The 24,473-nt window shown below is 41.9% G+C and overlaps 1 protein-coding gene across 6 annotated transcripts in view; it reads left to right on the top strand.

Moving 5' to 3' along the window:
• Positions 1 to 24,473, top strand: part of VPS50 (VPS50 subunit of EARP/GARPII complex) — a 178,278-nt gene that overhangs the window by 117,061 nt on the left and 36,744 nt on the right. For 5 of the 6 annotated variants that reach the window (XM_026649456.1, XM_026649454.1, XM_026649453.1 and 2 more), the window contains 4 exons: positions 151 to 257; positions 14,993 to 15,114; positions 15,954 to 16,010; positions 19,155 to 19,235. In XM_026649456.1, the coding sequence (XP_026505241.1) occupies positions 151 to 257; positions 14,993 to 15,114; positions 15,954 to 16,010; positions 19,155 to 19,235 (367 nt within the window). The remainder of the gene's footprint in view (positions 1 to 150; positions 258 to 14,992; positions 15,115 to 15,953; positions 16,011 to 19,154; positions 19,236 to 24,473) is intronic. The other variant, XM_026649455.1, reaches the window with a different exon arrangement.

Raw genomic sequence — 24,473 nt, 5'->3', positions numbered from 1 at the left:
ATGTCTACATGCCCTAATCCAGTTATATATTGGCATAAATAAAGCACATGGCTAGACCTGAAATGCATATTGTACAAGGTCATACTTTTTTTACAGTTACATTTGTACACTGTTAGACATACATGGGTAATTGACTTTTTTTTAATTAAGTGTTTCTCGAGAAACCCTGAGGAGCAGGAAGCGATCAGATTATAATCTCAACAAGGTGAATGCACCCATCCTAACAAACACTACACTGAATGTAATAAGACTCGTTGGTAAGTAGAATGGTTTCATGGTTGTTCTATATATACCTGAATATCATTGAAAATACGTTGGTTGGATTTCAAAACATTTTAAAAATCCTTATAGTAGAAACCCTTACTCATTTTACCTTCCTTAATTATACTGAAAATGTTAATTCGTAAACTGACTTTTGGTCATAAAACAAATAATATGAATCTTGTGGGATAGTATATTAATTTTGAATAAGATTAATCACACTCCTTTGCATATGTTTGTAATGGATTAATTATACATAGGCAATACAAAGTGTTGAGTGCATAAGGTCAATAAATATAAAAAGGGCACAGTAGAAATCTTTGTTTGTTACAGAGGTATTCTGTTGGATTAATTTTTTTATTTAAAAGTAACCTGGTTGCAAAAGTAGAGCTTGATTCATTTTTTTTCTCTCTCTAATGCACACACATGATCTATATTTACCTCATGATCTACCACTAAGAGTGATGTGAACTGTTGCTTGAAAGGCTAATTCTGACCATATAGGATCATAGAATGTAGGGCTGGAGGAGATCTTGAAGTCAAGTCCAGCCCCCTGCACTGTGGCAGGACCAGGTAAACCTAGACCACCCATGACAGGTGTTTGTCCAACCTGTTTTTAAAACTTCTAGTGATAGAGATCCCACAACTTCCATTGGAAGCGTATTCTAGAGCTTAACTACCAGATTAGAAAGTTTTTCCTAATATGTAACTTAAATCACCCTTACTGCAGATTAAGCCCATTACTACTTGTCCTAACTTCTGTGGACATGGAGAACAATTGATCAATCTTCTCTTTATAACAGCCCTTAGCATATTTTGAAGATTGTTACCATGTCTCCCTTCAGTCTTCTTTTCTCAAGACTAAATATGCCCAGTTTTTTAATCTTTCTTCATAGGTCAGATTTTCTAAACCCTTTATCATTTTTGTTGGTCTCCTCTGGACACTCTCCAATTTGTCCATGTCTTTCTTAAAGTGTGTCACCCAGAACTGGACACAGTTCCCCACCTGAGGCCTCACCAGTGCCGGGTAGAGTGGGACAATTACATATGACCCTCCTGTTAATACACCCCACTATTTTAGTCTTTCTTGCAACTGATCTCATTGTTGATCCATGTTCAATTTGTGATCTACTATAACCCCCAGATCCTCTTCAGCAGTACTATCACTTAGCCAGTTTTTCCCCATTTTGTAGCTGTGCATTTGATTTTTTTTCTTAAGTGTAGGATGTTGCACTTGTCTTTATTTTATTTCATCTTGTTGAATTCAGACCAATTCTCCAATTTGTCAAGGTCATTTTGAATTCTAATCCTGTCTTCAAAAGTAGGACCATCCTTACCCATACGCAAAGTACGCAGCTGCATAGGGCACCAGGAAATTTCCTGGTGCCCTGCGCAGCTGCGTGCTGCTCCAGCCCCTGCTCTACCTCTTTCCCATGGCCCCTGCCCCCCACTCCTCTGAGGACTGCAGCAGGGCTGGGCCTGCATTCACTGGCAGCAGGAAGTGCAGCGCCCCAGCCGCGCCGCCAGTAAGTGCTGGTGGGTGGTCCCCCCGTCCCCCAAGCCAGCCCCGCCCCACCCCACGGAGGCCTGGGGCCAGCCCTGCCCCCTCCCCCCATGGAGGCCTTCCTCCTCCCCCACCCTGCGGGGGGAGGGGCTGCATAGGGCCCCACCTCACCTCAGTCCCTGGAAAAATCATGGAGCAGGTCCTCAAGGAATCAATTATGAAACACTTAGAGGAGAGGAAAGCGATCAGGAACAGTCAGCATGGATTCACCAAGGGGAAGTCGTGCCTGACTAACCTAATTGCCTTCTATGATGAGATAACTGGCTCTGTGGATGAGGGGAAAGCAGTGGATGTGTTATTCCTTGACTTTAGCAAAGCTTTTGATACGGTCTCCCACAGTATTCTTGCCGGCAAGTTAAAGAAGTATGGGCTGGATGAATGGACTGTAAGGTGGATAGAAAGCTGGCTAGATCGTCGGGCTCAACGGGTAGTGATCAATGGCTCCATGTCTAGCTGGCAGCTGGTTTCAAGCGGAGTGCCCCAAGGGTCGGTCCTGGGGCCGGTTTTGTTTAATATCTTTATTAATGATCTGGAGGATGGTGTGGACTGCACTCTCAGCAAGTTTGCAGATGACACTAAACTGGGAGGAGTGGTAGATACACTAGAGGGTAGGGATCGGATACAGAGGGACCTAGACAAATTAGAGGATTGGGCCAAAAAAAAACCTGATGAGGTTCAACAAGGTCAAGTGCAGAGTCCTGCACTTAGGACGGAAGAATCCCATGCACTGCTACAGACTAGGGACCAAATGGCTAGGTAGCAGTTCTGCAGAAAAGGACCTAAGGGTCACAGTGGACGAGAAGCTGGATATGAGTCAACAGTGTGCTCTTGTTGCCAAGAAGGCTAACAGCATTTTGGGCTGTATAAGTAGGGGCATTGCCAGCAGATCGAGGAACGTGATCGTTCCCCTTTATTCGACATTGGTGAGGCCTCATCTGGAGTACTGTGTCCAGTTTTGGGCCCCACACTACAAGAAGGATGTGGAAAAATTGGAAAGAGTCCAGCGGAGGGCAACAAAAATGATTAGGGGTCTGGAGCACATGACTTATGAGGAGAGGCTGAGGGAACTGGGATTGTTTAGTCTCCAGAAGAGAAGAATGAGGGGGGGATTTGATAGCTGCTTTCAACTACCTGAGGGGGAGTTCCAGAGAGGATGTAGCTCAGCTGTTCTCAGTGGTGGTAGATGACAGAACAAGGAGCAATGGTCTCAAGTTGCAGTGGGGGAGGTCTAGGTTGGATATTAGGAAACACTATTTCACTAGGAGGGTGGTGAAGCACTGGAATGCGTTACCTAGGGAGGTGGTAGAGTCTCCTTCCTTGGAGGTTTTTAAGGCCCGGCTTGACAAAGCGCTGGCTGGGATGATTTAGTTGGGAATTGGTCCTGCTTTGAGCAGGGGGTTGGACTAGATGACCTCCTGAGGTCCCTTCCAACCCTGATATTCTATGATTCTAGAATAGCTAGGGACAGCCCTGCTCAAAAGTGTCAGCAACCCTCCCAGCTTGGTGTCATCTGCAAATTTTATAAGCATACTCTCCACTCCATTATGTAAGTCATTAATGTAAATATTGTGTAGTACTGGACTGAGGACAAATCTGTGGGACCCTGCTTGATAAATCTCCCCAGTTTAAAAGGGAATCCTTGATAACTACTTTTTGAGCAAGGTCTTTCAACCATCTGTGCACTTACCTTTGTAGTAATTCCATCTAGAGCACATTTCCTGAGTTTGCTTCTGAGAATGGCATGTGGGACTTCATCAAAAGCCTTTACTAAAATCAAGATATATCACATCTACTGCTTCCCCACCATCTACTAGGCCAGTAACCATGCTGGTTATGCCTTATGACCCTATTATCCTCTAGGTGCTTACAAATTGATTGTTTAATAATTTGTTCCTGTGTCTTTTTAGATATTGATGTTAGGGCTGACTGGCCTCTGATTCTTTGGGTCCTCTTTGTTCACCTTTTTAAAGATAGGTACTATGTTTGCCCTTCTCCTTTGCACTGAGATCTCACCCGTACTCCAGGAGTTCGCAAAGAAAATTGCTAATGGTTCTGAGACTGCTTCAGCTAGTTCCTTAAGTACTCTAGGATAAATGTCATTAAACCCTGCTGACCTGATTACATCTAACTTATGAAAATATTCTTGTACCTTTTCTTTCTCTATTTTGGCTTGCATTCCTTCCCCCTTGTTGTTAATTTTAATTGTGGTGAGTGTCTGGTCACCATTAACGTTGTTAGTGAAGACTGAAGCAAAATAGGCATTAAACACCTCAGCTTCCTTGATGTCATCATTTATTAGCTCCTCTTTCCCAATAAGCAGAGGTCCTATGCTTTCCTTTTTCTTTCTCTTGCTCTTAATCTATTTAAAAACCCTCCTTTTTATTGCCTTTAATGTTCCTTGCTAGGTTTAGCCTTTCTGATTTTGTTCCTACATGCTTATGTTGTTCTTTTGTACTGCTTAGCAATTTGTCCATGTTTCTGTTTTATAGGATTCCTTTTTGATTTTCGGGTCATTAAAGAGCGCCTGAGGGAACCATGCTGGTTGAGCCCTACCAAATTCACAGTCCATTTTGACCAATTTCATGGCCAGAGGGTTTTTTAATTGGTCAATTTCATGTTTTTAGATGTTTACATGTGAAATTTCACAGTGTTGGATGTTGTAACCGTGGGGGTCCCAACCCAAAAGGTACCTGCAGGCGGGTCTGATCTCCTTCTCCCCCCAAGGTGCCCTGCAAGGGAAGGATGGGATGAGTCCTGTCCCTCCCCAGCCCTGCAGGGACTCGCAGCTAGGAGCCCCCAAGTTGAGGCACTCCCAGCAGCAGAGGGAGAGCAGACCCTCCTCCACAAGCCTCCTCCAGCTGCAAGAACTTCCAGGGCTGCTGCCCAGCCCCAGAGCTTCCTGCAGCAGGGGGAGGCACTCTGAGGTGGGTCTGATCTCCCTCCCTAGCCAGGCATGTACTCGCAGCTACAAGCACTCTTCCCCGGCCCAGCTGGGGCACTCCCAGCAGCAGGGGGAGATCAGATTTCATGGGGAAGGGCTAGTTTCATGGTCCGTGACACGTTTTTGCCAGACATAAAATTGATAGGGCCCTACATATTGGCCTCACTATTCTTCCTGTCTTTCCTTAGTATTAAGATAGTTTGCAGTTGTGCCTTTAATATTGTCTCCTTGAGAAACTGCCCGCTGTCCTGAACTCCTTTTTCCTTTAGATTTTTCTTCCCATGGGTCCTTACTTACCAGTTCTCTGTATTTGTTAGTCTGCGCTTTTGAAGTCCGTTGTCCTTATTTTGCTGCTCTCACTCCTTCCTTCGAATCATGAAATCTCTCATTTCATGATCTTTCACCCAAATTGCCTTCCACCTTCAAAGTCACTACCAATTCCTCCTGGTTTGTTACAATCAAGTCTAAAATGGCTGTCCCTGTGGTTACTTCCTTCCCTTTCTGGAACAAAAACTTTGTCCCCAGTACATTCCATGAACTTATTGAAAATTTTGTGTTTTGCCATATTACTTTTCCAACATATGTCTTGGTTGAAGTCCCCCATACTCCCAGGTCTTCTGTTCTGGATATTTTTGTTGTTTGTTCTAGAAATGCCTCATCCACCTCCTTTTCCGGATTTGGTGTTCTGTATTAGACCCCTACCAAGATGTCAGCCCTGGTTTTTTTACCCCTTTTATCTTTATGCAGAGAAACTCAGCTGGTCTGCCTCCTACCTCCTTCTGGACCTCTGAACAAGTGTTTATATTCTTGATGTGTAATGCAACACCTCCTCCCTTTTTACTCTGACTGTCCTTCCTGAACAAACTATACCCCGCTCTACTAGTATTCCAGTCATGAGACTTATCCCACCAAGGTCATATAACTTTTATTAATAGAAAAGCGTATTATTTTTTTCTCTGTGCATACACAAAACCAGCCAATTAATTATTATTCAAACTATTTCATCTTGGGCAAATCCTAGAAAATCTTAGCCTTTAAGGTGTAAGAAGAACAGCTGAAAATATAGATATAAATTGAAATATGTATTCAGCCTTAATTTTACGGTATTATTTCCCCCATAACAATAGTAAATGTACCATAGTATTCCTTTTAAAAGTAATGAAGTATTAATATAATGATAATACTAAAGTGATTTGCTACCTAACCTTAACTGTGAAGTATGGGGAAATTTGGGTGTATGTGCATATTATGTGGAATAGCAAAATGTGTACTACTGATGTATTACTGTAAGACTGTTTTATGAAGATGTTTTTGGTACTTTGTTACAAATATTTTTTTTTTTTTTGAGGGAAAGCTTTCCATAATATGGAAAATTGCTTTTGCTATGGTAGAGGAATGAAGTTGAATTATTTTGTGTAGAAATTCATTTTTAATATGAATGCTTGCCAGTTTTCTCTCTCAGGATTTTTACCATATAGACTTGGAAAATATGCTTGACAGTTTGATTTATGTTATGGATTGTTATGACTCATCTTCTAGGGAACTGATGTACAAACTAAGCACCTGTGAGTACGTATTGATCCAATGGATGGGCCTCTGGACAATTAACATTATCTGGGAACAAATTGCTAGTCACTTCAGGTGTCTGTTTGAATTTAAGAAAATTCAGAGGTAGGCCAACAAATCTGGCCTTAATTTACTGCACTTTAAGCCCCTCTCTCTTTTTTTTCTTGTGCTAAGTGTGAGTGTTTGGAGGTGTTGTCTGGATTTGTTCTTGTGGATTCCAGCCAAAGTCTTAAAGTGACATCAACTTTATTTTCATTGTTCTTTGTTTTTTCCCCTTCTGGAATTATATTTAATTTGAATGGTTAAAACCATTAAGCAATGTTTTATACAAGTTCTGTAGCAGCTACTAATGGCTGAACCTATTTGACTGTATTAGTTGTTCCTTATATTTGTGACTATTTACTAAGATAAGAGAAGATCACTTGGCCAAAAGCCTTGACCCTTAATTTTTCTTCACTTTTTTGTTTTCTGGAACCATCTCTCCAAAGATAAGGTGACCAGATGTCCCGTTTTTAAAGGGACAGTCCCATATTTAAGTCCTCCTGTAGGTATCCTGACTTTTTCTTAAAAACGGACAAATTGTCCCATATTTCTCTCTTCTTCCCCCCTTCCCCCCCCCGACCACATATCAGTACTGGCAGATCTTGGTGCTGGCCAGATCCCTACTTGCCAGCCGTCCATCCACCAGCAGTGAGTGGGAGGCGTCCAGTGGCCGGCAATGGAGGCTGGTGTGCAAGGCTGGTGGCGGGGCGAAGATGCAGTATGCGGGGCTGGCTGCTCCCCCTGCTGGTCTGTCAGCACAGCCCCCGCTGCGTGCCAGCTCTCAGCCAGCAGGGCCCTGCCCCCCCCCCTTCCTGTTTCCGGCTGGCACTGGCTGTGAGCTGCAGTGGTTGGTGAGTGCGGATAGGCGCCAGGCAGCAGCCGATTATGTGTCACCTCTGCTGCACACCCATCGGCCCTTTGCGTGCTTCCCCTCTCGCTGTCCTCTCCCTGCTTTGCCCCTTTGCCTCTCCTCCAGCCCCACTGCTCCTCCATATCCCTCCCGGTGGGGCGTGTCCCGCTCCCAGTGCTGTGTGGAGAACCAGCCCCTGGTCAGAGCGCTCAGCTCACCAACAGCCTGGCATGCAGGCTCCTTCCTTCCCACACTGCCTCTGGCTGGGCCAGCGCCCTGGGAAAACCCAAGACCCTCTGACCCAGGTTGCTGGCCGGAAGGAGCTGAGCCCTGCATGTGTCAAAACCCCACACAGCACTGGCATAGGGAAGCCGCTCAGCTAAGCTCCCAAGTGGTGGGGGAGAAAACTTTCCAGCCTGTTCACGCCCAGTAGTGTAGCTAGCGGGGTGCAGGGGAAGCAGTCGCTTCCCCCGCCTTTCCAAAAGTGGCCGGAGGAGCGAGGGGGGGCGCGGCATGCGGCCCGCAGCGTGGTCGGCAGCCGTGGCCGGAGAAGCAAGGGGGGGCCGCAGGCTGGTGGCTGGCAGCTGCGACTGGAGGAGCGAAGGGGGGCGCAGGCTGGCAGCCCGCAGCGCGGCTGGCAGCCATGGGGGGGCAGCGGGCGCGGCCGGAGGGGCGCAGCATGGCGGCCGGCAGCCACGGCCGGAGGAGCGAGGGGGGGGGGGGGCGGGGGGGGGGCCGGGAGGGCCGGAGGAGCCATGGGGGGGGGGGGGGGCCGTGCAGCCAGGGGAGGAGCCAGGGGGGTGTGGCCAGAGGAGGAGCCAAGGGGGGGCGCCTTTTTTATGTTTGCTCCCCCTCCTCTTATAAGCTGGCTACGCCACTGTTCACGCCCCAAACCTGCAGGCTCCACTGCAGCCCCCAGAGCAGGGGCTTAGCACCCTCTTCACCCGCCCTCTCCACCCTCCCCCAGCCCTGGGTCCTGTCCCCAGGGAGCATGGGGCTGCTCCGTCCCCTAGGCACCCTTCTCTGCTGAGCCACCTCTCCGGCTGGGTTGGCTGAAGCCCCAGCAGTCAGGTTCCCTGAGCCCTGGTGCACAATGCATCCTTAGGGCTTAACCCCTTCCTGCCTGTGCTGTAGCCTGGGGACAGGAGGTGGCTGGGTTATGTTGGTGGCCAGCAGTAGCCTGGAGGTGTTAGCTGCCTTTTGACACTGAGCGGGCAGGAAGGGACAAGCTGCTTCCAGCCGGGGGGGGCGGCGCTGGGAGGAGGAAGGAAGAGATGAGCTCTGCAAAGACATAGACCAGGTCATCCCTTCCCTCCCTCCTCCTCCCCTGCAACTGGAAGCCGCTCCCATCCCTTCCCTCCTGCACAATGCCAAAAGGCTGCTGCTGGCCACATTCTGGTGTGAACGCTGGCAGAAATCGGGTGGTGGTGGTGACCCTGCATTCTCCCCGCCCCCCCCGGCCCATGTGTTGCCTCAGGAAGACACAGTGCCAGGTACCAAGAGAGGTGGGTCCATCCCCGGGGACCCAGCCAGCCATGGAGGGTGGAGAGAGCCGGGGAGGGTGAGTCGATCACCCCCTCCTGTGTGAGAGGTGTACGGTAGTGTGTGTATGTGTGTGCGCGCGCACCACCTCTCCCCGTCTGTGTGTGTGTGTGTGTGGGGGGGGGGTAGGGGTGTGTGTGTGTGTAACCCCTCCCAGTGTGAACCCTAGAGCCTTACAGATAAGAAGGTAAATAAAAAGAATCCAACTACGCAGCATTTCTTTTTAACAGGGGCTCAGTCAACTTGATGTTAATGTGAACGTTTGTACGTTTGATTGCCGTTGAACTCACTTGAATAAGAGTAATTTTACCAGGTGTCCCGAATTCAGCATAGGGAACTATGGTCACCTTATCCAAAGATGTAAAAATAAAGAGTATTGCCAGTTTGGCAGTTCTGTGGCAGTGTACAGCACTATTGTGCAAGAGATCCAGATTTAATTCCAGAGAACTGAATTCTTGATTCCTAGCCAAGAATCTGGGGAAGAAAATGGTCTCATCTTTTAACAGCAGCCTCTCCAGGTAATTAGGGATGTGGTTTTGTTTTGTTCCAAAGGGAGGCTTAATCAGAATATGGTTGGAAGGACAGTGGCCACAATGTGAAGCCTGAAAAAGTGAAGGTAGATGTAACAAAGCAATGTTTTGGTGACATCCTATGGGCTCTGGATGCATGGGACCAGCATTTGGTTTAATGAGGAGTTTTGCAGAATTCACAAACCTAAATGGTTCATATTAATAAGGATTTCATAAACCAGGTGATTTCATTTAACTAGGCTATGAAGAGAATCAAATTCATGCAGAACTTTTCTTCCAAAAGAATAGCAAATATATGGCCATTTAAAACCACTGAAACAGTGTCTTTTCTAGCAAACACCAGAGGTAAGAGGAATCCAGGGATAAACATGAGCTAGGAATCAGGAGGTGAATTTCCCAAATGGACTGAGACAGTTGGGAAGCCAACTTTTTGGGGGAGCCTTACAGAGCTAGAAATACTTGGATGTGAGTGAAGGTTGGTAACTCATTTCATTTCATGTTTATCTTTTTGTGTACAATATATTGTGGTGGAGGCTGAATGAATAAAACATAAACAAGGTATATTGTGCACAGAAACAGGCTGAATTAAAGTAGGTTCTGGTATAACAATCCATTCATTTTCAAACCAATTCTTCAAATCACACGGTTTTCCCTCAGATTAGTCAATTTGCTTTTCATAGAGAAATTAAAAAGCAATCGGAAAACGTGACATTCACAGATTAATTTAATCTTTGGTGCACTCACGAACAGTATATGGTTTTCATTATTCAAAAGAATGTGAATCCTGGAAAATACAGTAATCTCAAATATGTGCGTGTGCGCACGTGTACACACACACACACACACACACACACACACACACACACCATGAATACAGCTAAGATTAGCATTTGGAATGTTGACATACATTAGAAATACTGGAAATTCCTTACTAACCTATAGGCAATAATTGGTTCTTTTCTGAAGATATATTGTGACCTTGACTGTGTGTCTCAAAGAGACTAACTTAGAGACTAATGTATAGTATTAGTTGTAGGAATCGTTATTTTTGTTGATTCCATGATTATTACTATCCAGTTTGAACTTTGGAAAAATCAACACAAAACTGTTTCTTCCTCTGGGCTTCCTAGTGCCTCCTGTCTTTCAAACTGAAAGCTTTTTTGGGAAGGAATGCCTTTATTTTTTCTCATTTAGAAAACAGCCCTAACTAAGGAATCATCACCAAGTGTCCATATAATAGAGTAGTGGCAAATAACAGCATTGTCAGAAGTAACAGGAATGGTGCCACATCATCTGTTGGAAGGATGGTGCGGATCTCAGCAGCAGAAAATTTGTAGTTGGAGGAATTAGATGATTGTATAGTTAAGAGTTTTCTCTGTGTTCCCCCTCTCCTTCATATTGTCATGTTGGTGTCTAGTGTTCGTCAAAAAGTCTGAGAGGAAGTGAGATGTTTGGAATTCTTGGGTACGAAGGAAATGGTTTGCTGATAGCCATAGCTATATGAAAACGCAAATACATTAGATGTTGAAAAAGTATTTACCCTTTTATTTTTGGTGGTTTGAACATTTTGATATAAATTGGTACAATAAACACTATCTCATGTAGATTATAGTTGAGGGAAGCAAAGCAAATTTTGTACTAGCTGTACTAACAAATCATCAAATGCTAGGGTTCAACAATCCAAATTAGATAGGGTATCTATCTGAGAGTTTCTAATAATGCCCATTGCTGCAGAATCTAAGTGTGGTCTTTCACCTCCAAATATTTCAGAAATACAGGGAGATTATACTACTTGTACTGTTAATAAACGTCCCAGTAAACCTTTTTTTTTTCTTCCTTTTTTTAACACCAGATATCTGAACTTCACTTCAGTGCATGTAGGTAACGGTATTTCTATAGAAAAGATTTGCAAACTTGGCATCATTTTAGGGAAAGGAACAAGAAGGAAATGTTCTTGGAACGTTTTGTAGTGTCAAGATGCTGAGTGGTGATGTGATAAAGAAATGTTCTTGGCATCTAAAGATTTTAGAGGGACAAGACTTAGGGGGAAAGTGCAATGTATAGTCCATAGTCTCCTAGTTACAGTCCTATACTTTCGCTGCCTGTATATTTGTGCCAAGTACAGTGAAATTTTGACAATCAAAGCTTTCCAGAAAAGATGCATCTTTATATCACGTGCAGGCTATATATTGGTTTTGAAATGTGTTTTAGCACAAAGAATGAGTGGAGAAATTCAGCCTTTAGAAATAGAGTATTCAGACTTCACTTCAAATGACCTATGAGGACAATCCATTGCTTTGATTAGGTGTCATCCCTTTGCATTTGGGCATAAGAAGTATAAAACACACATGGAAACTTATTTAAATTTCCAGATCATACAATGTTATAATGTTTTGTGGTTTGCTGTTTTCATTGATACAGATATAATTAAACCACTTGTCATTCTAGGCCAAAAAAGTCAGTATTAAATGAAAGTAATCAAATATTAAATAACTGAGTTCTAAATAATGAATATTAGGACATGTTCAAAGTTTTCAAAGAAAAAGTGTATTCATGCTGGGCAAAAGCTCAGAAATGTCTGAGTCACAAATGTGCATCAGTTTCTTTATATACTAGTTTATTCCGATTACTACATTGCTCCAATTTCTTGCCAGTAGACTAATAAACTAGAGTAACACAGTAGTGAACAGGCCCAAGCAGTATAATAGTCAGCAATAGAAACTGAGCTATTTAGAAATCTGGAAAGCAGGAATATCAAATTAAAAGATATAATACAGTGATATTTCTCTAATATACCTATCAGGTATGTTTGGCTCTCACTGAATTGGACTAATAATTATGTTATCAGAAAAAATAAGCGAGTTTTGTTGCTCTACTGGTTCATTTTTCTCTCCACGAAGCAATCTTCTCTTTATCACAAAATACCAAAATACTTTGCTTGATGTTTTTTCTGCATTACATTGTTAACTTTCTTGGTATGTCTACCCTGCACACTTCTTCCAGTGGTGTGCAGAGTACATACTTGGCTAGCCCCGCAGCTTGGGTATAAATAGCAGTGTAGACGGTGAGACATTGCTTAGGTGAGTAAAGACTTGCCTGATACCTGTGGGTATGCACCCAGGTATAAACCTTACATGGCTCCCCCATCACAGTGTAGTGTCCTGCTGCCTCTCCCCGCCTTTCGCTGACACATGTGGCTTGCACGCAGCTTGCTTTTCACTGTGGCTTGTAGCTAGAAATACCATATCCACCACAGATACTTGTATGCAGTGTAGATGTAACCTGTGTAATGCTGCTAACTTTACAGTGTTGTTGGTATAATTTTCTTTCTTAATGTAAACATTTTTAGCCTAAGTATTTTCTAACATGCCACTATTTTAACAGATGTATATATCTTGCTGTTTTGATATATTATACTGAAATCTGACTTTGTCATTTAGTATAGAGAAGTTTTTCTGTTACAGTAATCAGAGTGTGCTTTCTGGACTCATCCTTTATACTAGACACACTGTAATGGGAACATCAGCAAAAACTCTCCTTCACCTTCAGCTAACCAGCATTCCTACCTCCCCTGCTATCAGACATGAACATGGCCACAGTGATGCATACATCTGTGAGCACCATAGTCTTTTGTTGCGAGCACGCAGTATTTAGGAGTGACTCCACAGATAAGAGATCTCCCGCTGGTGAAAAGGCTGTCTTCTGACAAATGCATGTCAACAGGAGCATTGTCATACATGGTTCAATGCACTGGCTTCCCACTGAACATCAAATCAAGTTTAAAGTCCTCAGGCACTATTGAGTTCTTGTCAGGGCACAAGGAAAAAAAGACCTATGATTTTGTCCTTCACAGAGTAAGGGAGAGAAAAATAAGAATAGGAGGTTAGTAAGCTCTCTCCTGAGTAGAGGAATTGCCTAGTTCTTCAACTTTCTCTAACAGAGAACACTGATTTACATAATTTTGTAAAGATATCATCACAAAGAGTGTGATGTGGATAGAACAGTTTCACAACATCTAGGAGTAAAAGAAATATGCTTGAGTAGCATGTAAGCCATTTGAAACAAGGCTTTCATATATTAACTCTTCCTTTGTCACAGTTCTAGATAATAGGTGTGATTCTGTGCTAGCACAAAACTCGCAGTCCAAGAGAAGCAGAGGGGCTAGGGTGGCTTTAAGCCATTTTTGAGCCTTTCTGATCTTGGGCTGCTCAAGAGACGTTAGAGGCTCCTGGCACAACTTGGACAGCATTGGGATTGCCCTATGAGCAGCAGTGCAGTGCAGTCCAGAATCTCCACAGTGCTGCAGCGCTGCCCCCGATATGCCCCTCACACCTTCTGGCACACATGTTATTCCTGGGCTTGCAAGGGGATCCTTGGAACGCAGTCTAGGAAGGCCTTATAGTTGTTTCCCATAATGCCTGTGCCAGCAGTACCCTTCCTCGGCGGGAGATTTTAGTCTCTTTGCACCACTCTGTCACATAATGACTACAAGAACAGTGGCTAATATGCTGCATACTACTATGTTAATTTTTGGTATGTAACCCATGTTACCATAGTTTTATAATTTGAAAAGTCTCCTTCCAGTAAAAATGTTCTATTTTTAGTGGTATATTAAGCATCATTGCCAACACTGGAACATTTTCTAGCAATAATTCTCAAAATAAAGCTGAGATTCTGGAGTTAGCTTAGAGGGCTGTAGGTATTCTGGTGATTTGTAGAATATTTTAATATAAATATCCTGATGCAGGGCTCTGGGTCCGGGATTTGGTTAAACATCCAGAAGTAAGGGGGGGCGGGGGTGATCATTTGAATCTATGAAGATACTTCTACAAGGCCGCAGAGCCCTTCATCCTCCCCTAACACCTGCTTACTTTAGTCCTTACAAGCTTTCCCTACCTGCAATAGTTATCTTGTTGGGGAAGAAACTTAGTGGCTTGCTACCAACTGTGGTGTGGTTAGTGGGAGCACGGCAGGCCTGGTGTCTTCAAGGGACATCTTTTTATGGTCTATCATCAGACATTTCTCACTGCTGTCTCCATTTTCTCTCCCCCATTTCTCTACTCCCCTCCCCTCCAAATTAAGAGTTTCAGTTCTCTTCCTCATCCCTAGACTCTCTGCCCCCTGAATATAATGGTATCCTTCCCCCAAGTCCTGGGGGGCAGGGATAGGCTATCTGTTGATGTAGCACATGTTCTGGGGTTGAGTTCAGATTGCTCTGCTGCCATGTCTTGGGGTGTGGACTGATGTGAGAGATAGAGAAGGGCAGAATGAGTGTTGGTTTTTGTTCTATGTGTTCTGTGCATTGGTCGATATGATTTCTGTAGCATTTTAAAAAAATGTATATCATATACCTTGAGACTGTGACTTTGAGTGATTTTCAGAAATTAAAAAATAAGTTTGCCTGATATTGTTTGGTCAAATGTATATAATGTAAACTGTTAGCATACTATGCAAAAAACCTGAAACTCCTAGACATCTAGTTTTCAGAAATTCTGTGGCACTTAGTTTATATCAGTTGTCATATCTAGCCACTTTTTAAACTTCCTTGTCCCTGAAATCTCACTAGATTGATGTGTCTAAAACTCAAGGTTCAATATATGTAGATTTGCAAAAGCTAATTTTGAATTAACCAAACATTCTAGTGTCTGCATACCACTTCTGCTAGGAAAACTGAACTTTTGTATTTTATCTTCAAGGGAAATACATGCAGATGATGAACATTCTGAAACCAATTGCATTTGATGTGATTCACTTCATGTCCCAGCTGTTTGATTACTATCTGTATGCAGTGTATACGTTTTTTGGCCGAAATGACACGGTAGGTAGAAATTATTATTCCTTTCAGAGCACGTTAGTGTATGTGGTAAAAGACTTCTGCATCGAGAAGACAACTGAGTGTATGATCTCACAGAAGGGGCAGCGGCAATAGACTGGGGTTGGATGCATGAATGAGAACAGGCCAGTAAGAACAACTAGAAAGAGAAATGGCCTTAAAAGTATTATCATCACAAGGAGTGTTGATCATTTTATATTTCTCTGTCTGGAGGAGGAGAGGGAGGATGCTGGGTGCACAAGAAGGGTGAGACTGTTCCAGATAGAGAAGTTTGCACAGAAAAAGGCACGCGGTCATGAATGGCAAAAGGAAACAACGTAAACATTAAAGATTAAAGGGGAGTGGGAACAACATGGTATGCATGGGCAGATCTTGTGCTCCTCTATCTAACGTAGTCTAATAATGAAATCCATTTCTGTTCACATTTTATATATAATTTAAGTGTCTTTTAGTTTAAGAAGCAAATACACATCCACAGTGTCTGTAAATAACTACATCAACTCTTGACAGATTGTCATAGAACAGTATATATGAAACCTGTATTTTTTAAAAAATGAAAACAATAATTCCATGAACAATAATGGCTCAAAATTGCTATATGCTGGCAAATAGTTGGAGTCACAAATTCTCAACAGCTTGTTCTAAATAGTTTTGAGCTGTTCTCTTTGGTAGGAGAAGTATATTTGGGATTTGTTTGTGTATGGAGGATGGGTGGTAAATATTTTTTAAAATTAATTGATTTTCTTTGGCTTTTAATCAACTGTTTTGATATTCTTTTATTGTGTTACATGTACTTTTTGCACCTCCTGTTTTGTGTTTTAAAGCCTGTACAGAGTTCTTCACTTCCCACATCTAGCAGGGAACAGTACAGTGCTAGGCAGGTAAACATTATAGCAGATGGGTAAAATTGTGTTGTTACTGTAATGTGCCTAATTGTTGTTTGTTAAACTATTTTTCCTATAAATTTAAAAAACCCTCTTGTAATGCTGCCATAATGTCCTAACCCTCATGTAGTTTTTTTTACAATTCTTTAAGGAGTAGAGATGGGTAGTGGTATGTGATTTAGACTAGAGACAGTCATTCTTGTTAAAATACATGCCAGTGTGGTTTTTATTAGAAGTAAGCTGATAATATGACCTCTTCGAGTGGCCTAAATTCATTGTGAATCTTGTGTCTACACTTTGTTTCAGTTAGAGCACATATCTGAATGACTAGGAAGGCAAAATGCACATGCAATAAATTAGTCAGAGAAACTGGTGTTTAAACTCTCACAACAGTGAGCTGACTAGAGATACATTATCTCCAGTCATTTGTGATTTTCATAACTCAGAGTTTTTCTATTATTAATTATATATATTATGGAAAAGTCATCTCATGTGGTGAGCATCTTGCAAAATACCATTTCAAATAGCATTTTTCATACTTTTCTCTTTCATCGCATGCACATTAAATCTTGTTCCTCACCTTTCTGTAAAATCATGACAGAACCTGATGCACTAGAACCTCAGTAATGACTTGTGAATTAATGAATTTTACTAAGTAACGATTAAGTGAACACACACAGGCATACATCCCAAAATAAACTGTTAATGCATTTTGCTAGTTATAGATTAGTTGTAATTGATAGTAGTGTAGATAGTATAACAGCACTAAATGATAGCAATAAATGTAGTGTGTATTTCGTAAAATTTATGTGCCTGGGTCTTACTCAAGCCTGTTGACTTCAGTGAGTGACTTCAGCATTTGTTCTAGTGAAATCTTTGTCAGAACCTTAGTAAACATCTGCTGTTAAATTATTACTGAGGGTTGGGGAGAAACCAATCATTTTTGTGCAGACAAATAGGCTTAGGGAAGTGCTGATTAGCAAAGTTTGACTGTAATTCCCTTGTTACTCTGCTTTTTTCCATCGCTTGACAATTACTAGGTCATTAGTAATTTGTGGAAATAATGTATCCACTGTCTGACATACATGGTTTGTAAAAATTCCCATGAAGCCGCAGGCCATGTGCAAAACAATTGAATACTGATATAATGTGCTCTACCTGATGAATTCACCATGGTCCTATCCTTGATGACTGCTCATCTCATGTTCCCTATAGAAGTACATATATACAGATCTCTGGATATTTTTTCCCTTTGATTCACAACTGGTCAGCCCTTGCATAGAAATCCAATAGTCTTTTGAAGGGAAAAAAGGCAGAGACTTTAATTCATTGTAACATTTTTGTTCATAGAGATTTATTTAAAATTGCACTCACCTTTCTTTGTCTGAATTTGTTGATGTACCTACTATTTCAACTGATAAGTTGTCAGTCTTTTCAAAACCATCTAAAATCAATAAGTTCTTAATTTGTCAAGAAGCTTACAGTACAATTTGGAAGAAAAGGGATAAGCAAAATACTTAGTATGTACTAGGGAAATTCTGCTGCTAGACAAAGTTTTTAAAAGTGAACAAAGGAAAACATGTTTGCCTCCTTTTCTTTGTGGTAGCATAATTTTTTTTTAAAGAGAAAACAAACTGTTTTCTTTCTGCTTGCTTGTTTTTACCTTAGATATGTGAATAATATCAAGTCTTGACTGCTCTGTTCTTGTTTGGGGACCCTGGAACTGGAACCAGAGCTTTCTCAGTCCTCTCTTAGAGGAGAACTGTGGTGAATCTCTCAAAGAAGTCTTTTCTCCCAATTGGCAGTTAAGCAGATGTTTAACAAAAACACAGGAAGAATATTAGTCTTCGATTTATCTCATTTCTCCTGTTCTTCCATCCTCCAGCAACATCAAGAAAGCTAAGATTTGATATTTCTAAAGTAAAAATCAAGCAGAAAAACATTTTATTTATTTATTTTTTAAATGGAGGCTGCTGCTATTCACCACGAAGAAGCAGTAAAGGGTGAGAACACTCTTGCTATATAATTCTTCTTTAAAATTCAGTGTAGGTGGTAAATGAGTAAAATTTGTATAAAAATTATTTTGATTTGTGGAAACCACTTGAACATTGCTGATCATTTCTCACCCAGATGCAGTCTGGGAAAAGTTTTATAGTACTGAATCCAACACAGTGGACAGCAGTGTCTAAACATTGTTCAGAAATTTTTTTTTCTGGTGTGAAACACATACCAGTACCATATCTTGGTACTTCTAGATCATGTGGACCCTGGATATAAATGTATGTTTTCTAGTTTTTTCATCTCCATTGTAGTTTCATCTGATTGAGCTGTTCTGTTTGGTAATGTGTGTTTCTTCTGGAGTGAAAATTAGAAAATAAGTAGCTGTTAATCTAAACATGTTGGGCCAGATCCTCAGCTGGAGCAAATATTGTAGTCACATTGAAGTTAGTGAAGCTATACTGACTTAGACCAACAGAGGATCTGATCCATATAACTTTGGGCCCTGTGCAGAGCATGAAGATGACACATTTCCTAGCTTGATCATAATAAATGTTCAGTAATAAAAATGACTTTCATAAAGATTGATGGAAAATAATTATACAACTCAAAGTTGATATTGAACAAATTATTATGGAAGATAATGTAGTTTGTGAAAAGTTAATAAACATGATCATTCTACATTGTGACGTATTAATTTCTCAGCCAGCATAGTATGATGTGGCATTGTATGAGGTCTCTCTCTCTTGCTGGTCTGTGGGAACAAAAAGTCATCGTTTCCTGTGCGTGCAGAGTCATTTTATAGCATAGAGTCATTTTAAAACAATCCAAGAGAATATTCTGGCAAGTATCCCCCTGACAAAGTAGATAATCATTTGTCAGTATGAATTGTATATAGTCATCTTTGTGAACTGAGCACAGTTCATTCTTTACATCAGTGTAATGTTGGGTGCAGTGATCTTTTGCATGTTTCTTCTTTTCATTTTGGTTTTGTTGCAGTTATATGCTGAAACTATACGCAAGTATATTGTATTGAACAAACTGAACTTTTTTTTTGGTTTTGTTAGTCACTAAACTAAAACACAAAATTTGTCCTTTCCTATGTTTTTTAAAATATTGTTGGTTTTTTTGTTTTATTTTCAGTTTGAATCAACAGGACTGGGTCTTAGTAGTAGCAGACTGCGCACTACGCTAAACAGGATACAGGAGAGCCTGATTGATCTGGTAAGAAACTGGAATTTGTTAATGTGTGTTGAAATAAAGGAGGCATATTGTAAAAAGTATGGCAATTAGTATATAATATGGTTCATTAATTTTACCTTTTCCCCACACTCTGTGTTTATGATGAGAATATCGTAATAGATTTCCTGCAGTTGTATGTGGGTTTTTTGTTCAAAATCACTTTGCATATATCTACAAAACTAGTATGAAACTCCCAGATTCTTCCCTAATTTAATTATGCTTCAGTAATAACTTTTAATATTTGTTACCATTAATACTTGTGCTTAAAGCTCAAATTCTTCTTGTTTAAGTCTAATGAAATTGGAGAAACAATGAGGAGTCCTTGTGGCACCTTAGAGACTAACGCATTTATTTGGGCATAAGCTTTTGTGGGCTAGAACCCACTTCATCAGATGCATGGAGTGGAAAATACAGTAGCAGGTATAAATACACAGCATATGAAAAGATGGGAGTTGCCATACCAAGTGGGAGGTCAGTCCAACGAGACAATTCAATTAACAGTAGAATACCAAGGGAGGAAAAATCACTTTTGTAGTGGTAATAAGAGTGGCCCATTTCAAACAGTTGACACCTTCATACATCAGATGAAGTGGGCTCTAGCCCACGAAAGCTTATGCCCAAATAAATTTGTTAGTTTCTAAGGTGCCACAAGGACTCCTCGTTGTTTTTGCTGATACAGACTAACACTGCTTCCACTCTGAAACCCGAAATTGGAGAATGGAGGCTATGATGTTTTTAAACTGATACCCAGCATCCTACTTACAAAGTTCATTGCTAAAAGTCCTATAGAAGAATAGCAAGATCATGGTTTGTTGTAGAATTTACCTACAACAAAAGGAGACTGAGAGATGGTAATGACATGGTAAGTAATTTATTAAATCACTCAAATGGTAATTTATCCTGTCTAAATTTTACTTTAAACTGATTGTTTGCTTTAACCCCCATCACCATTTCTAATGCACTTACTGTTCTAAGAGGCCTTTACATAAATTAATGGCAAGCTTTCTAAATTTTCACACATTTAAATCCCTGAGAAAAGTATGTATATCTGTGATAGCAGTTTAACAGATGTTTTTCAGTGGTATAACTTTTAAATGACAGCTTAGTCTTGAGGGGAAAAAAGGATGATATATAATTCATTTCTCACAACGTACATATAGTCACTTTTCCTGCCATACATGTTACAACATAGACACCATGAGTCATTTTAACAGTTGTTTTTCATGAAAAAGGGTAAATAAATACCGTATTTGCATTAGACTGGCAGTAGATTACACTTTGTAGTACTCTGAGGGCGTAGCAAATATGAGAACTTTTGCCTTTAGGTGATTAAATGTTAGGGTTGTGCAATGCAACTGGAGAGCAAAAAGCATATAGATATGTAGCAAAGGAGTGAAGAATCTTGCTTTTAGTATTTCTTTCCTTCTACTTACTTTGAAATGTAAACACTTGAGGCACGACACTGAAATAATTTCCTACAACCTCTGTCTTAAATGGTTTGTATGGTAATATACCCAAAAATTCAGTTTTACTATTTTGTAAAGCCACAGTTTTCCAGAGACACACACAACCTCACTGCATATTTAGCAGTGGGGTCCATTGTCTGGCTAGCTGGAAAAGGTGTGTGGCCCTTTAAGAGCTAGAGAGCCAGGGAGTGACTTTCTGCTGTAGTGGCAGACCAAGTAAGTGGGGATGCTGATCTATCCCCTTGCTGGTGACTAGAACAGAGTGGGGACTATATAGGTCCATGCCAGTGCAGGGAAAGCCCTTTTTTTACCTGGGCCAAGCAGAGCAACTCTCACCCATGGAAGCAGTGAAATACTGGGTTTGGTCAGGATCCGCTGCAGGCACTGCGCTAGTTGCTTCTTTCTTCGGGCGCTGAGAAGGAATTTTTCCCTCACCATCAGATAGGCCAAGGTTAAGTGGGGTGGGTCACCTTTCCTGGAGCAAGTTCATGGGGTTTAGTTGGGCAAACATGAAATGGGAGTTAGTCTGTGATGTCCCAACTCATTGTGTAAACATGGGTCAGATGCCCGGTGCAGGTACTCCATAGGAAGGGATACAGTGATTAGATAAAGTGGATTGGTAAAGGATTTAAAGGAGGTATTATTTAAAAGAGTGGAAATGGGGGAGGGATATTTGGGGGCTCCTATGACTGGTTCAGCATAGAGCCATCCCATCCCTCCTTTAACCACCCCCCTCAACCCTCATTCAAGGGGGGAGGATGGTGAGGTCCCGCAGGTTCTCTGGGGACCAGGATGGATAAGGGGGACGGCTGACAGAAGCCCCTAGGTATATATTGAAATGATTATGGAATTACCTGCACTGTATACTTTTATCTGCCCGGTACTCCCAGACATTTAAGAACTATGGGAGATAGATGTCCAATTGTCATTGACTTTCATTAGGAGTGGGGCATCTAGGTGCCTTTTGTGCCTTTGAAACCCCCTCCGTATGTTGTTAGAGACACAACTAAGTGACTAAGGCCCTAAATCACTGTTTTATGAGAGTGTTTAAAAAGCAATATTTATATGGTACCCATGGTGGCTTTTTGCTCATCGGCTGCTGAACGAGTAGAGGGAGCACAAATTAACTCAGGGGTCGGCAACCTTTCAGAAGTGGTGTGCCGAGTCTTCATTTATTCACTCTAATTTAAGTTTTTGCGTGCCGGTAATACATTTTAACGTTTTTAGAAGGTCTCTTTCCATAAGTCTATATTATATAACTAAACTATTGTATGTAAAGTAAACAAGGTTTTCAAAATGTTTAAGAAGCATCATTTAAAATTAAATTAAAATGCTGATCTTACGCCACCAGCCTGCTCAAATCGTTGCCAGCCTGGGGTTCTGTTCACCTAGGCCAGCAGCAGGCTGATCAGGGCCTGCGGCCAGGACCCCAGACCTGGGGGGGGGTGTTGTGTTTCAGGGGTCAGGGCAGAGGGCTGGGGTGGGGGGGGATTCAGAGGGCTGGGTGTGTGTGGGGGTTCAAGGGTCAGGTCAGAGGGCGTGGGGGGGTGCAGGGCAGAAGGCTGGGCGTGTGTTGGGGTGTGGGGGGTTCAGGGCAGAGGGGGTGGGGGGTTCAGGGCAGAAGGCTGGGTGTATGTTGGGGTGGGGGGGTTCACGGCAGATGGCTGGGGGAATGGGGGGTGCAGGGCAGAAGGCTGGGGTGCTAGGCTCGTGGGGGTGCTCCCAGCCCCCTGCCCTGAGCAGCTCATGGCAGGGGGCTGGAAGGGATATGCCCTGTTGTTTTCTTTACATACTTTCTGAAAATATTCTTGCTTACATTTCCTCCTATTTGTCTTTTAATGGAATCTTAGGGTTTGAATCTGGTTCTTATTAGGCTCTTCACATGTTGGGAATTCTGTCCTTTGCGTTGTCTTCCATTCAAAGTAACATTATTAGTGGTTGTCATTTCTGCCAGGAAGGTGATTGCAGCCCCGGATGGCAGATCCTTCAAAGACTGATTTTTCATAAAGAGAGCCATATTCCATCCTTATCCTAGTTTTTTGATAATGGTTATGTCAGATTTCCATCTTAAACTAGAACTTCGTATTTTCCAAAATTCTCAGCTTCCTGTGAAGGCTGGGCTCTGTTGTCTGGATGTCAGGAACCTTGAGCTATTTACAGGTCTAAGCCATCTGGAAAGTCATATAGGCTGAATATGGCCTTTGTTTCCCCCTTGGACTTCCCCAATCTTTGCTCCAAGGCTCAAGTAAGGCCTGTTTACTAACTACTTATGACCAGGCTGAGGAGTGAACATCTGGAAGATTTAGGGCCCCTTCATTAAAGTAAGAGTTGCCTCAATAGCTTTCCTTTGGACCACATCAGCTTCTGAAATTCATAAGCTACCTGTTTGGAGTTCAGTTAATACTTTCATGAAGCATTACCTCCTTGACTGGCAGTCTAGGTCAGATGCTTGTGCAGGGAAATTGTACTTAAGTCTTTATTCAGTTAAGTCCTCCTGCAGCTGTGTACTACTTGCAAATCTTCTTCAATGGGAATCTGCAGTGGTAATTTCATGACGGTGGCAGGAAGGTTACCTACAAATAATTGAAGTTCTCCATGTGCATGTGTGGATTCATGCTGAACCTCCCTACTTTCCCATTTCTTCAGGCAACCAAAGCTACCAGGTGCGTCCCTCGAGTGGCGTTTGAGGGAACCCTATACTTAATATGGGCTGCTCCAAATATATTGAATGAAGAGCCAGGGACCTATGATTGTGAGTCATGTGAACTATCTGTCCACGTAAAAAAAGTCACAATTATGGGAAAAAACCCTGATAAGAGTCTCTGTCAGCCTATCAGAATCATTACATCAACTTCAAATGAGTCCAAATGGAAGTATGAAGGGGCTTAACCAAACTCATGAGGAAGTTCATCACCTGAAACAAGATCCTAACAGCTAAATCTAAAACTAGAATTGGATGCTGGAATATGAGAACTGTGTGTCTCACTGGGAAACAGAATAAAGTAATTTGAGAAATGACTCAGTTCAATATTAGCATTCTTGGAGTGAGCTAAATGAGATGGACGATTCTATTCATATAATATCAGAGTACTCTATTCAGGAAGGCAAGATGATACTCCATATAGAGGGAGTTGGAGTTCTCCTCAGCAAAAAGGCAACACAAGATCTAAGGAATGGAAACCAGTCCACTCCCAAATTATGCTAATATAACTGTCATCTAGTGTTATGTACCTACTAATGGCTGTGATGAACAAGTAAAGGATGCATTCTACAGCAAGTTGCAAGATGTACTTGTGATGCTGGTAAACCATGTGCCAGCTGTTGCCAAGGCTATAGGTGTCTGCTGAGCACTGGCAGATTCATAGGTGGAAACCAGACCAGTTCACCTGTATGTTAATATTGTTCAAGATAAGTGTTAGACTTGTAAAGATGTGTTTAGACTATAAAATGCTTATAAGTTGCTGCATGCATTAATCTTACTTGCAATGTCTATATCCCATGCTATAAGGTAATATGTAGGTTTTGCTTTATAATTGTAAGAATGCCTGATCTGAACTTGTGAACCTAGACAGCAAGAGTGGTAATCAAAAAGGACTATCAAAACTGAATGCGCTACAGTAGGACAAAAACTCAGTTTATTGCCCTATCTGCCTATGAAGAACGTGTGTTCAGGAGCTCTTGTCCCATCAGTTTGAATTCTGGGGAAAGAGCATATAAAGATGCTCACAAGAAGAAATAGTTCTCTTTGCTTTTT

The sequence above is a fragment of the Terrapene carolina genome, unplaced genomic scaffold (assembly GCF_002925995.2).
Source record: "Terrapene carolina triunguis isolate 2854851 unplaced genomic scaffold, T_m_triunguis-2.0 Scaffold84, whole genome shotgun sequence".
In the NCBI taxonomy this organism is placed as follows: Eukaryota; Metazoa; Chordata; order Testudines; family Emydidae; genus Terrapene; species Terrapene triunguis.
This window is presented reverse-complemented; position numbering and strand designations above follow the sequence as displayed.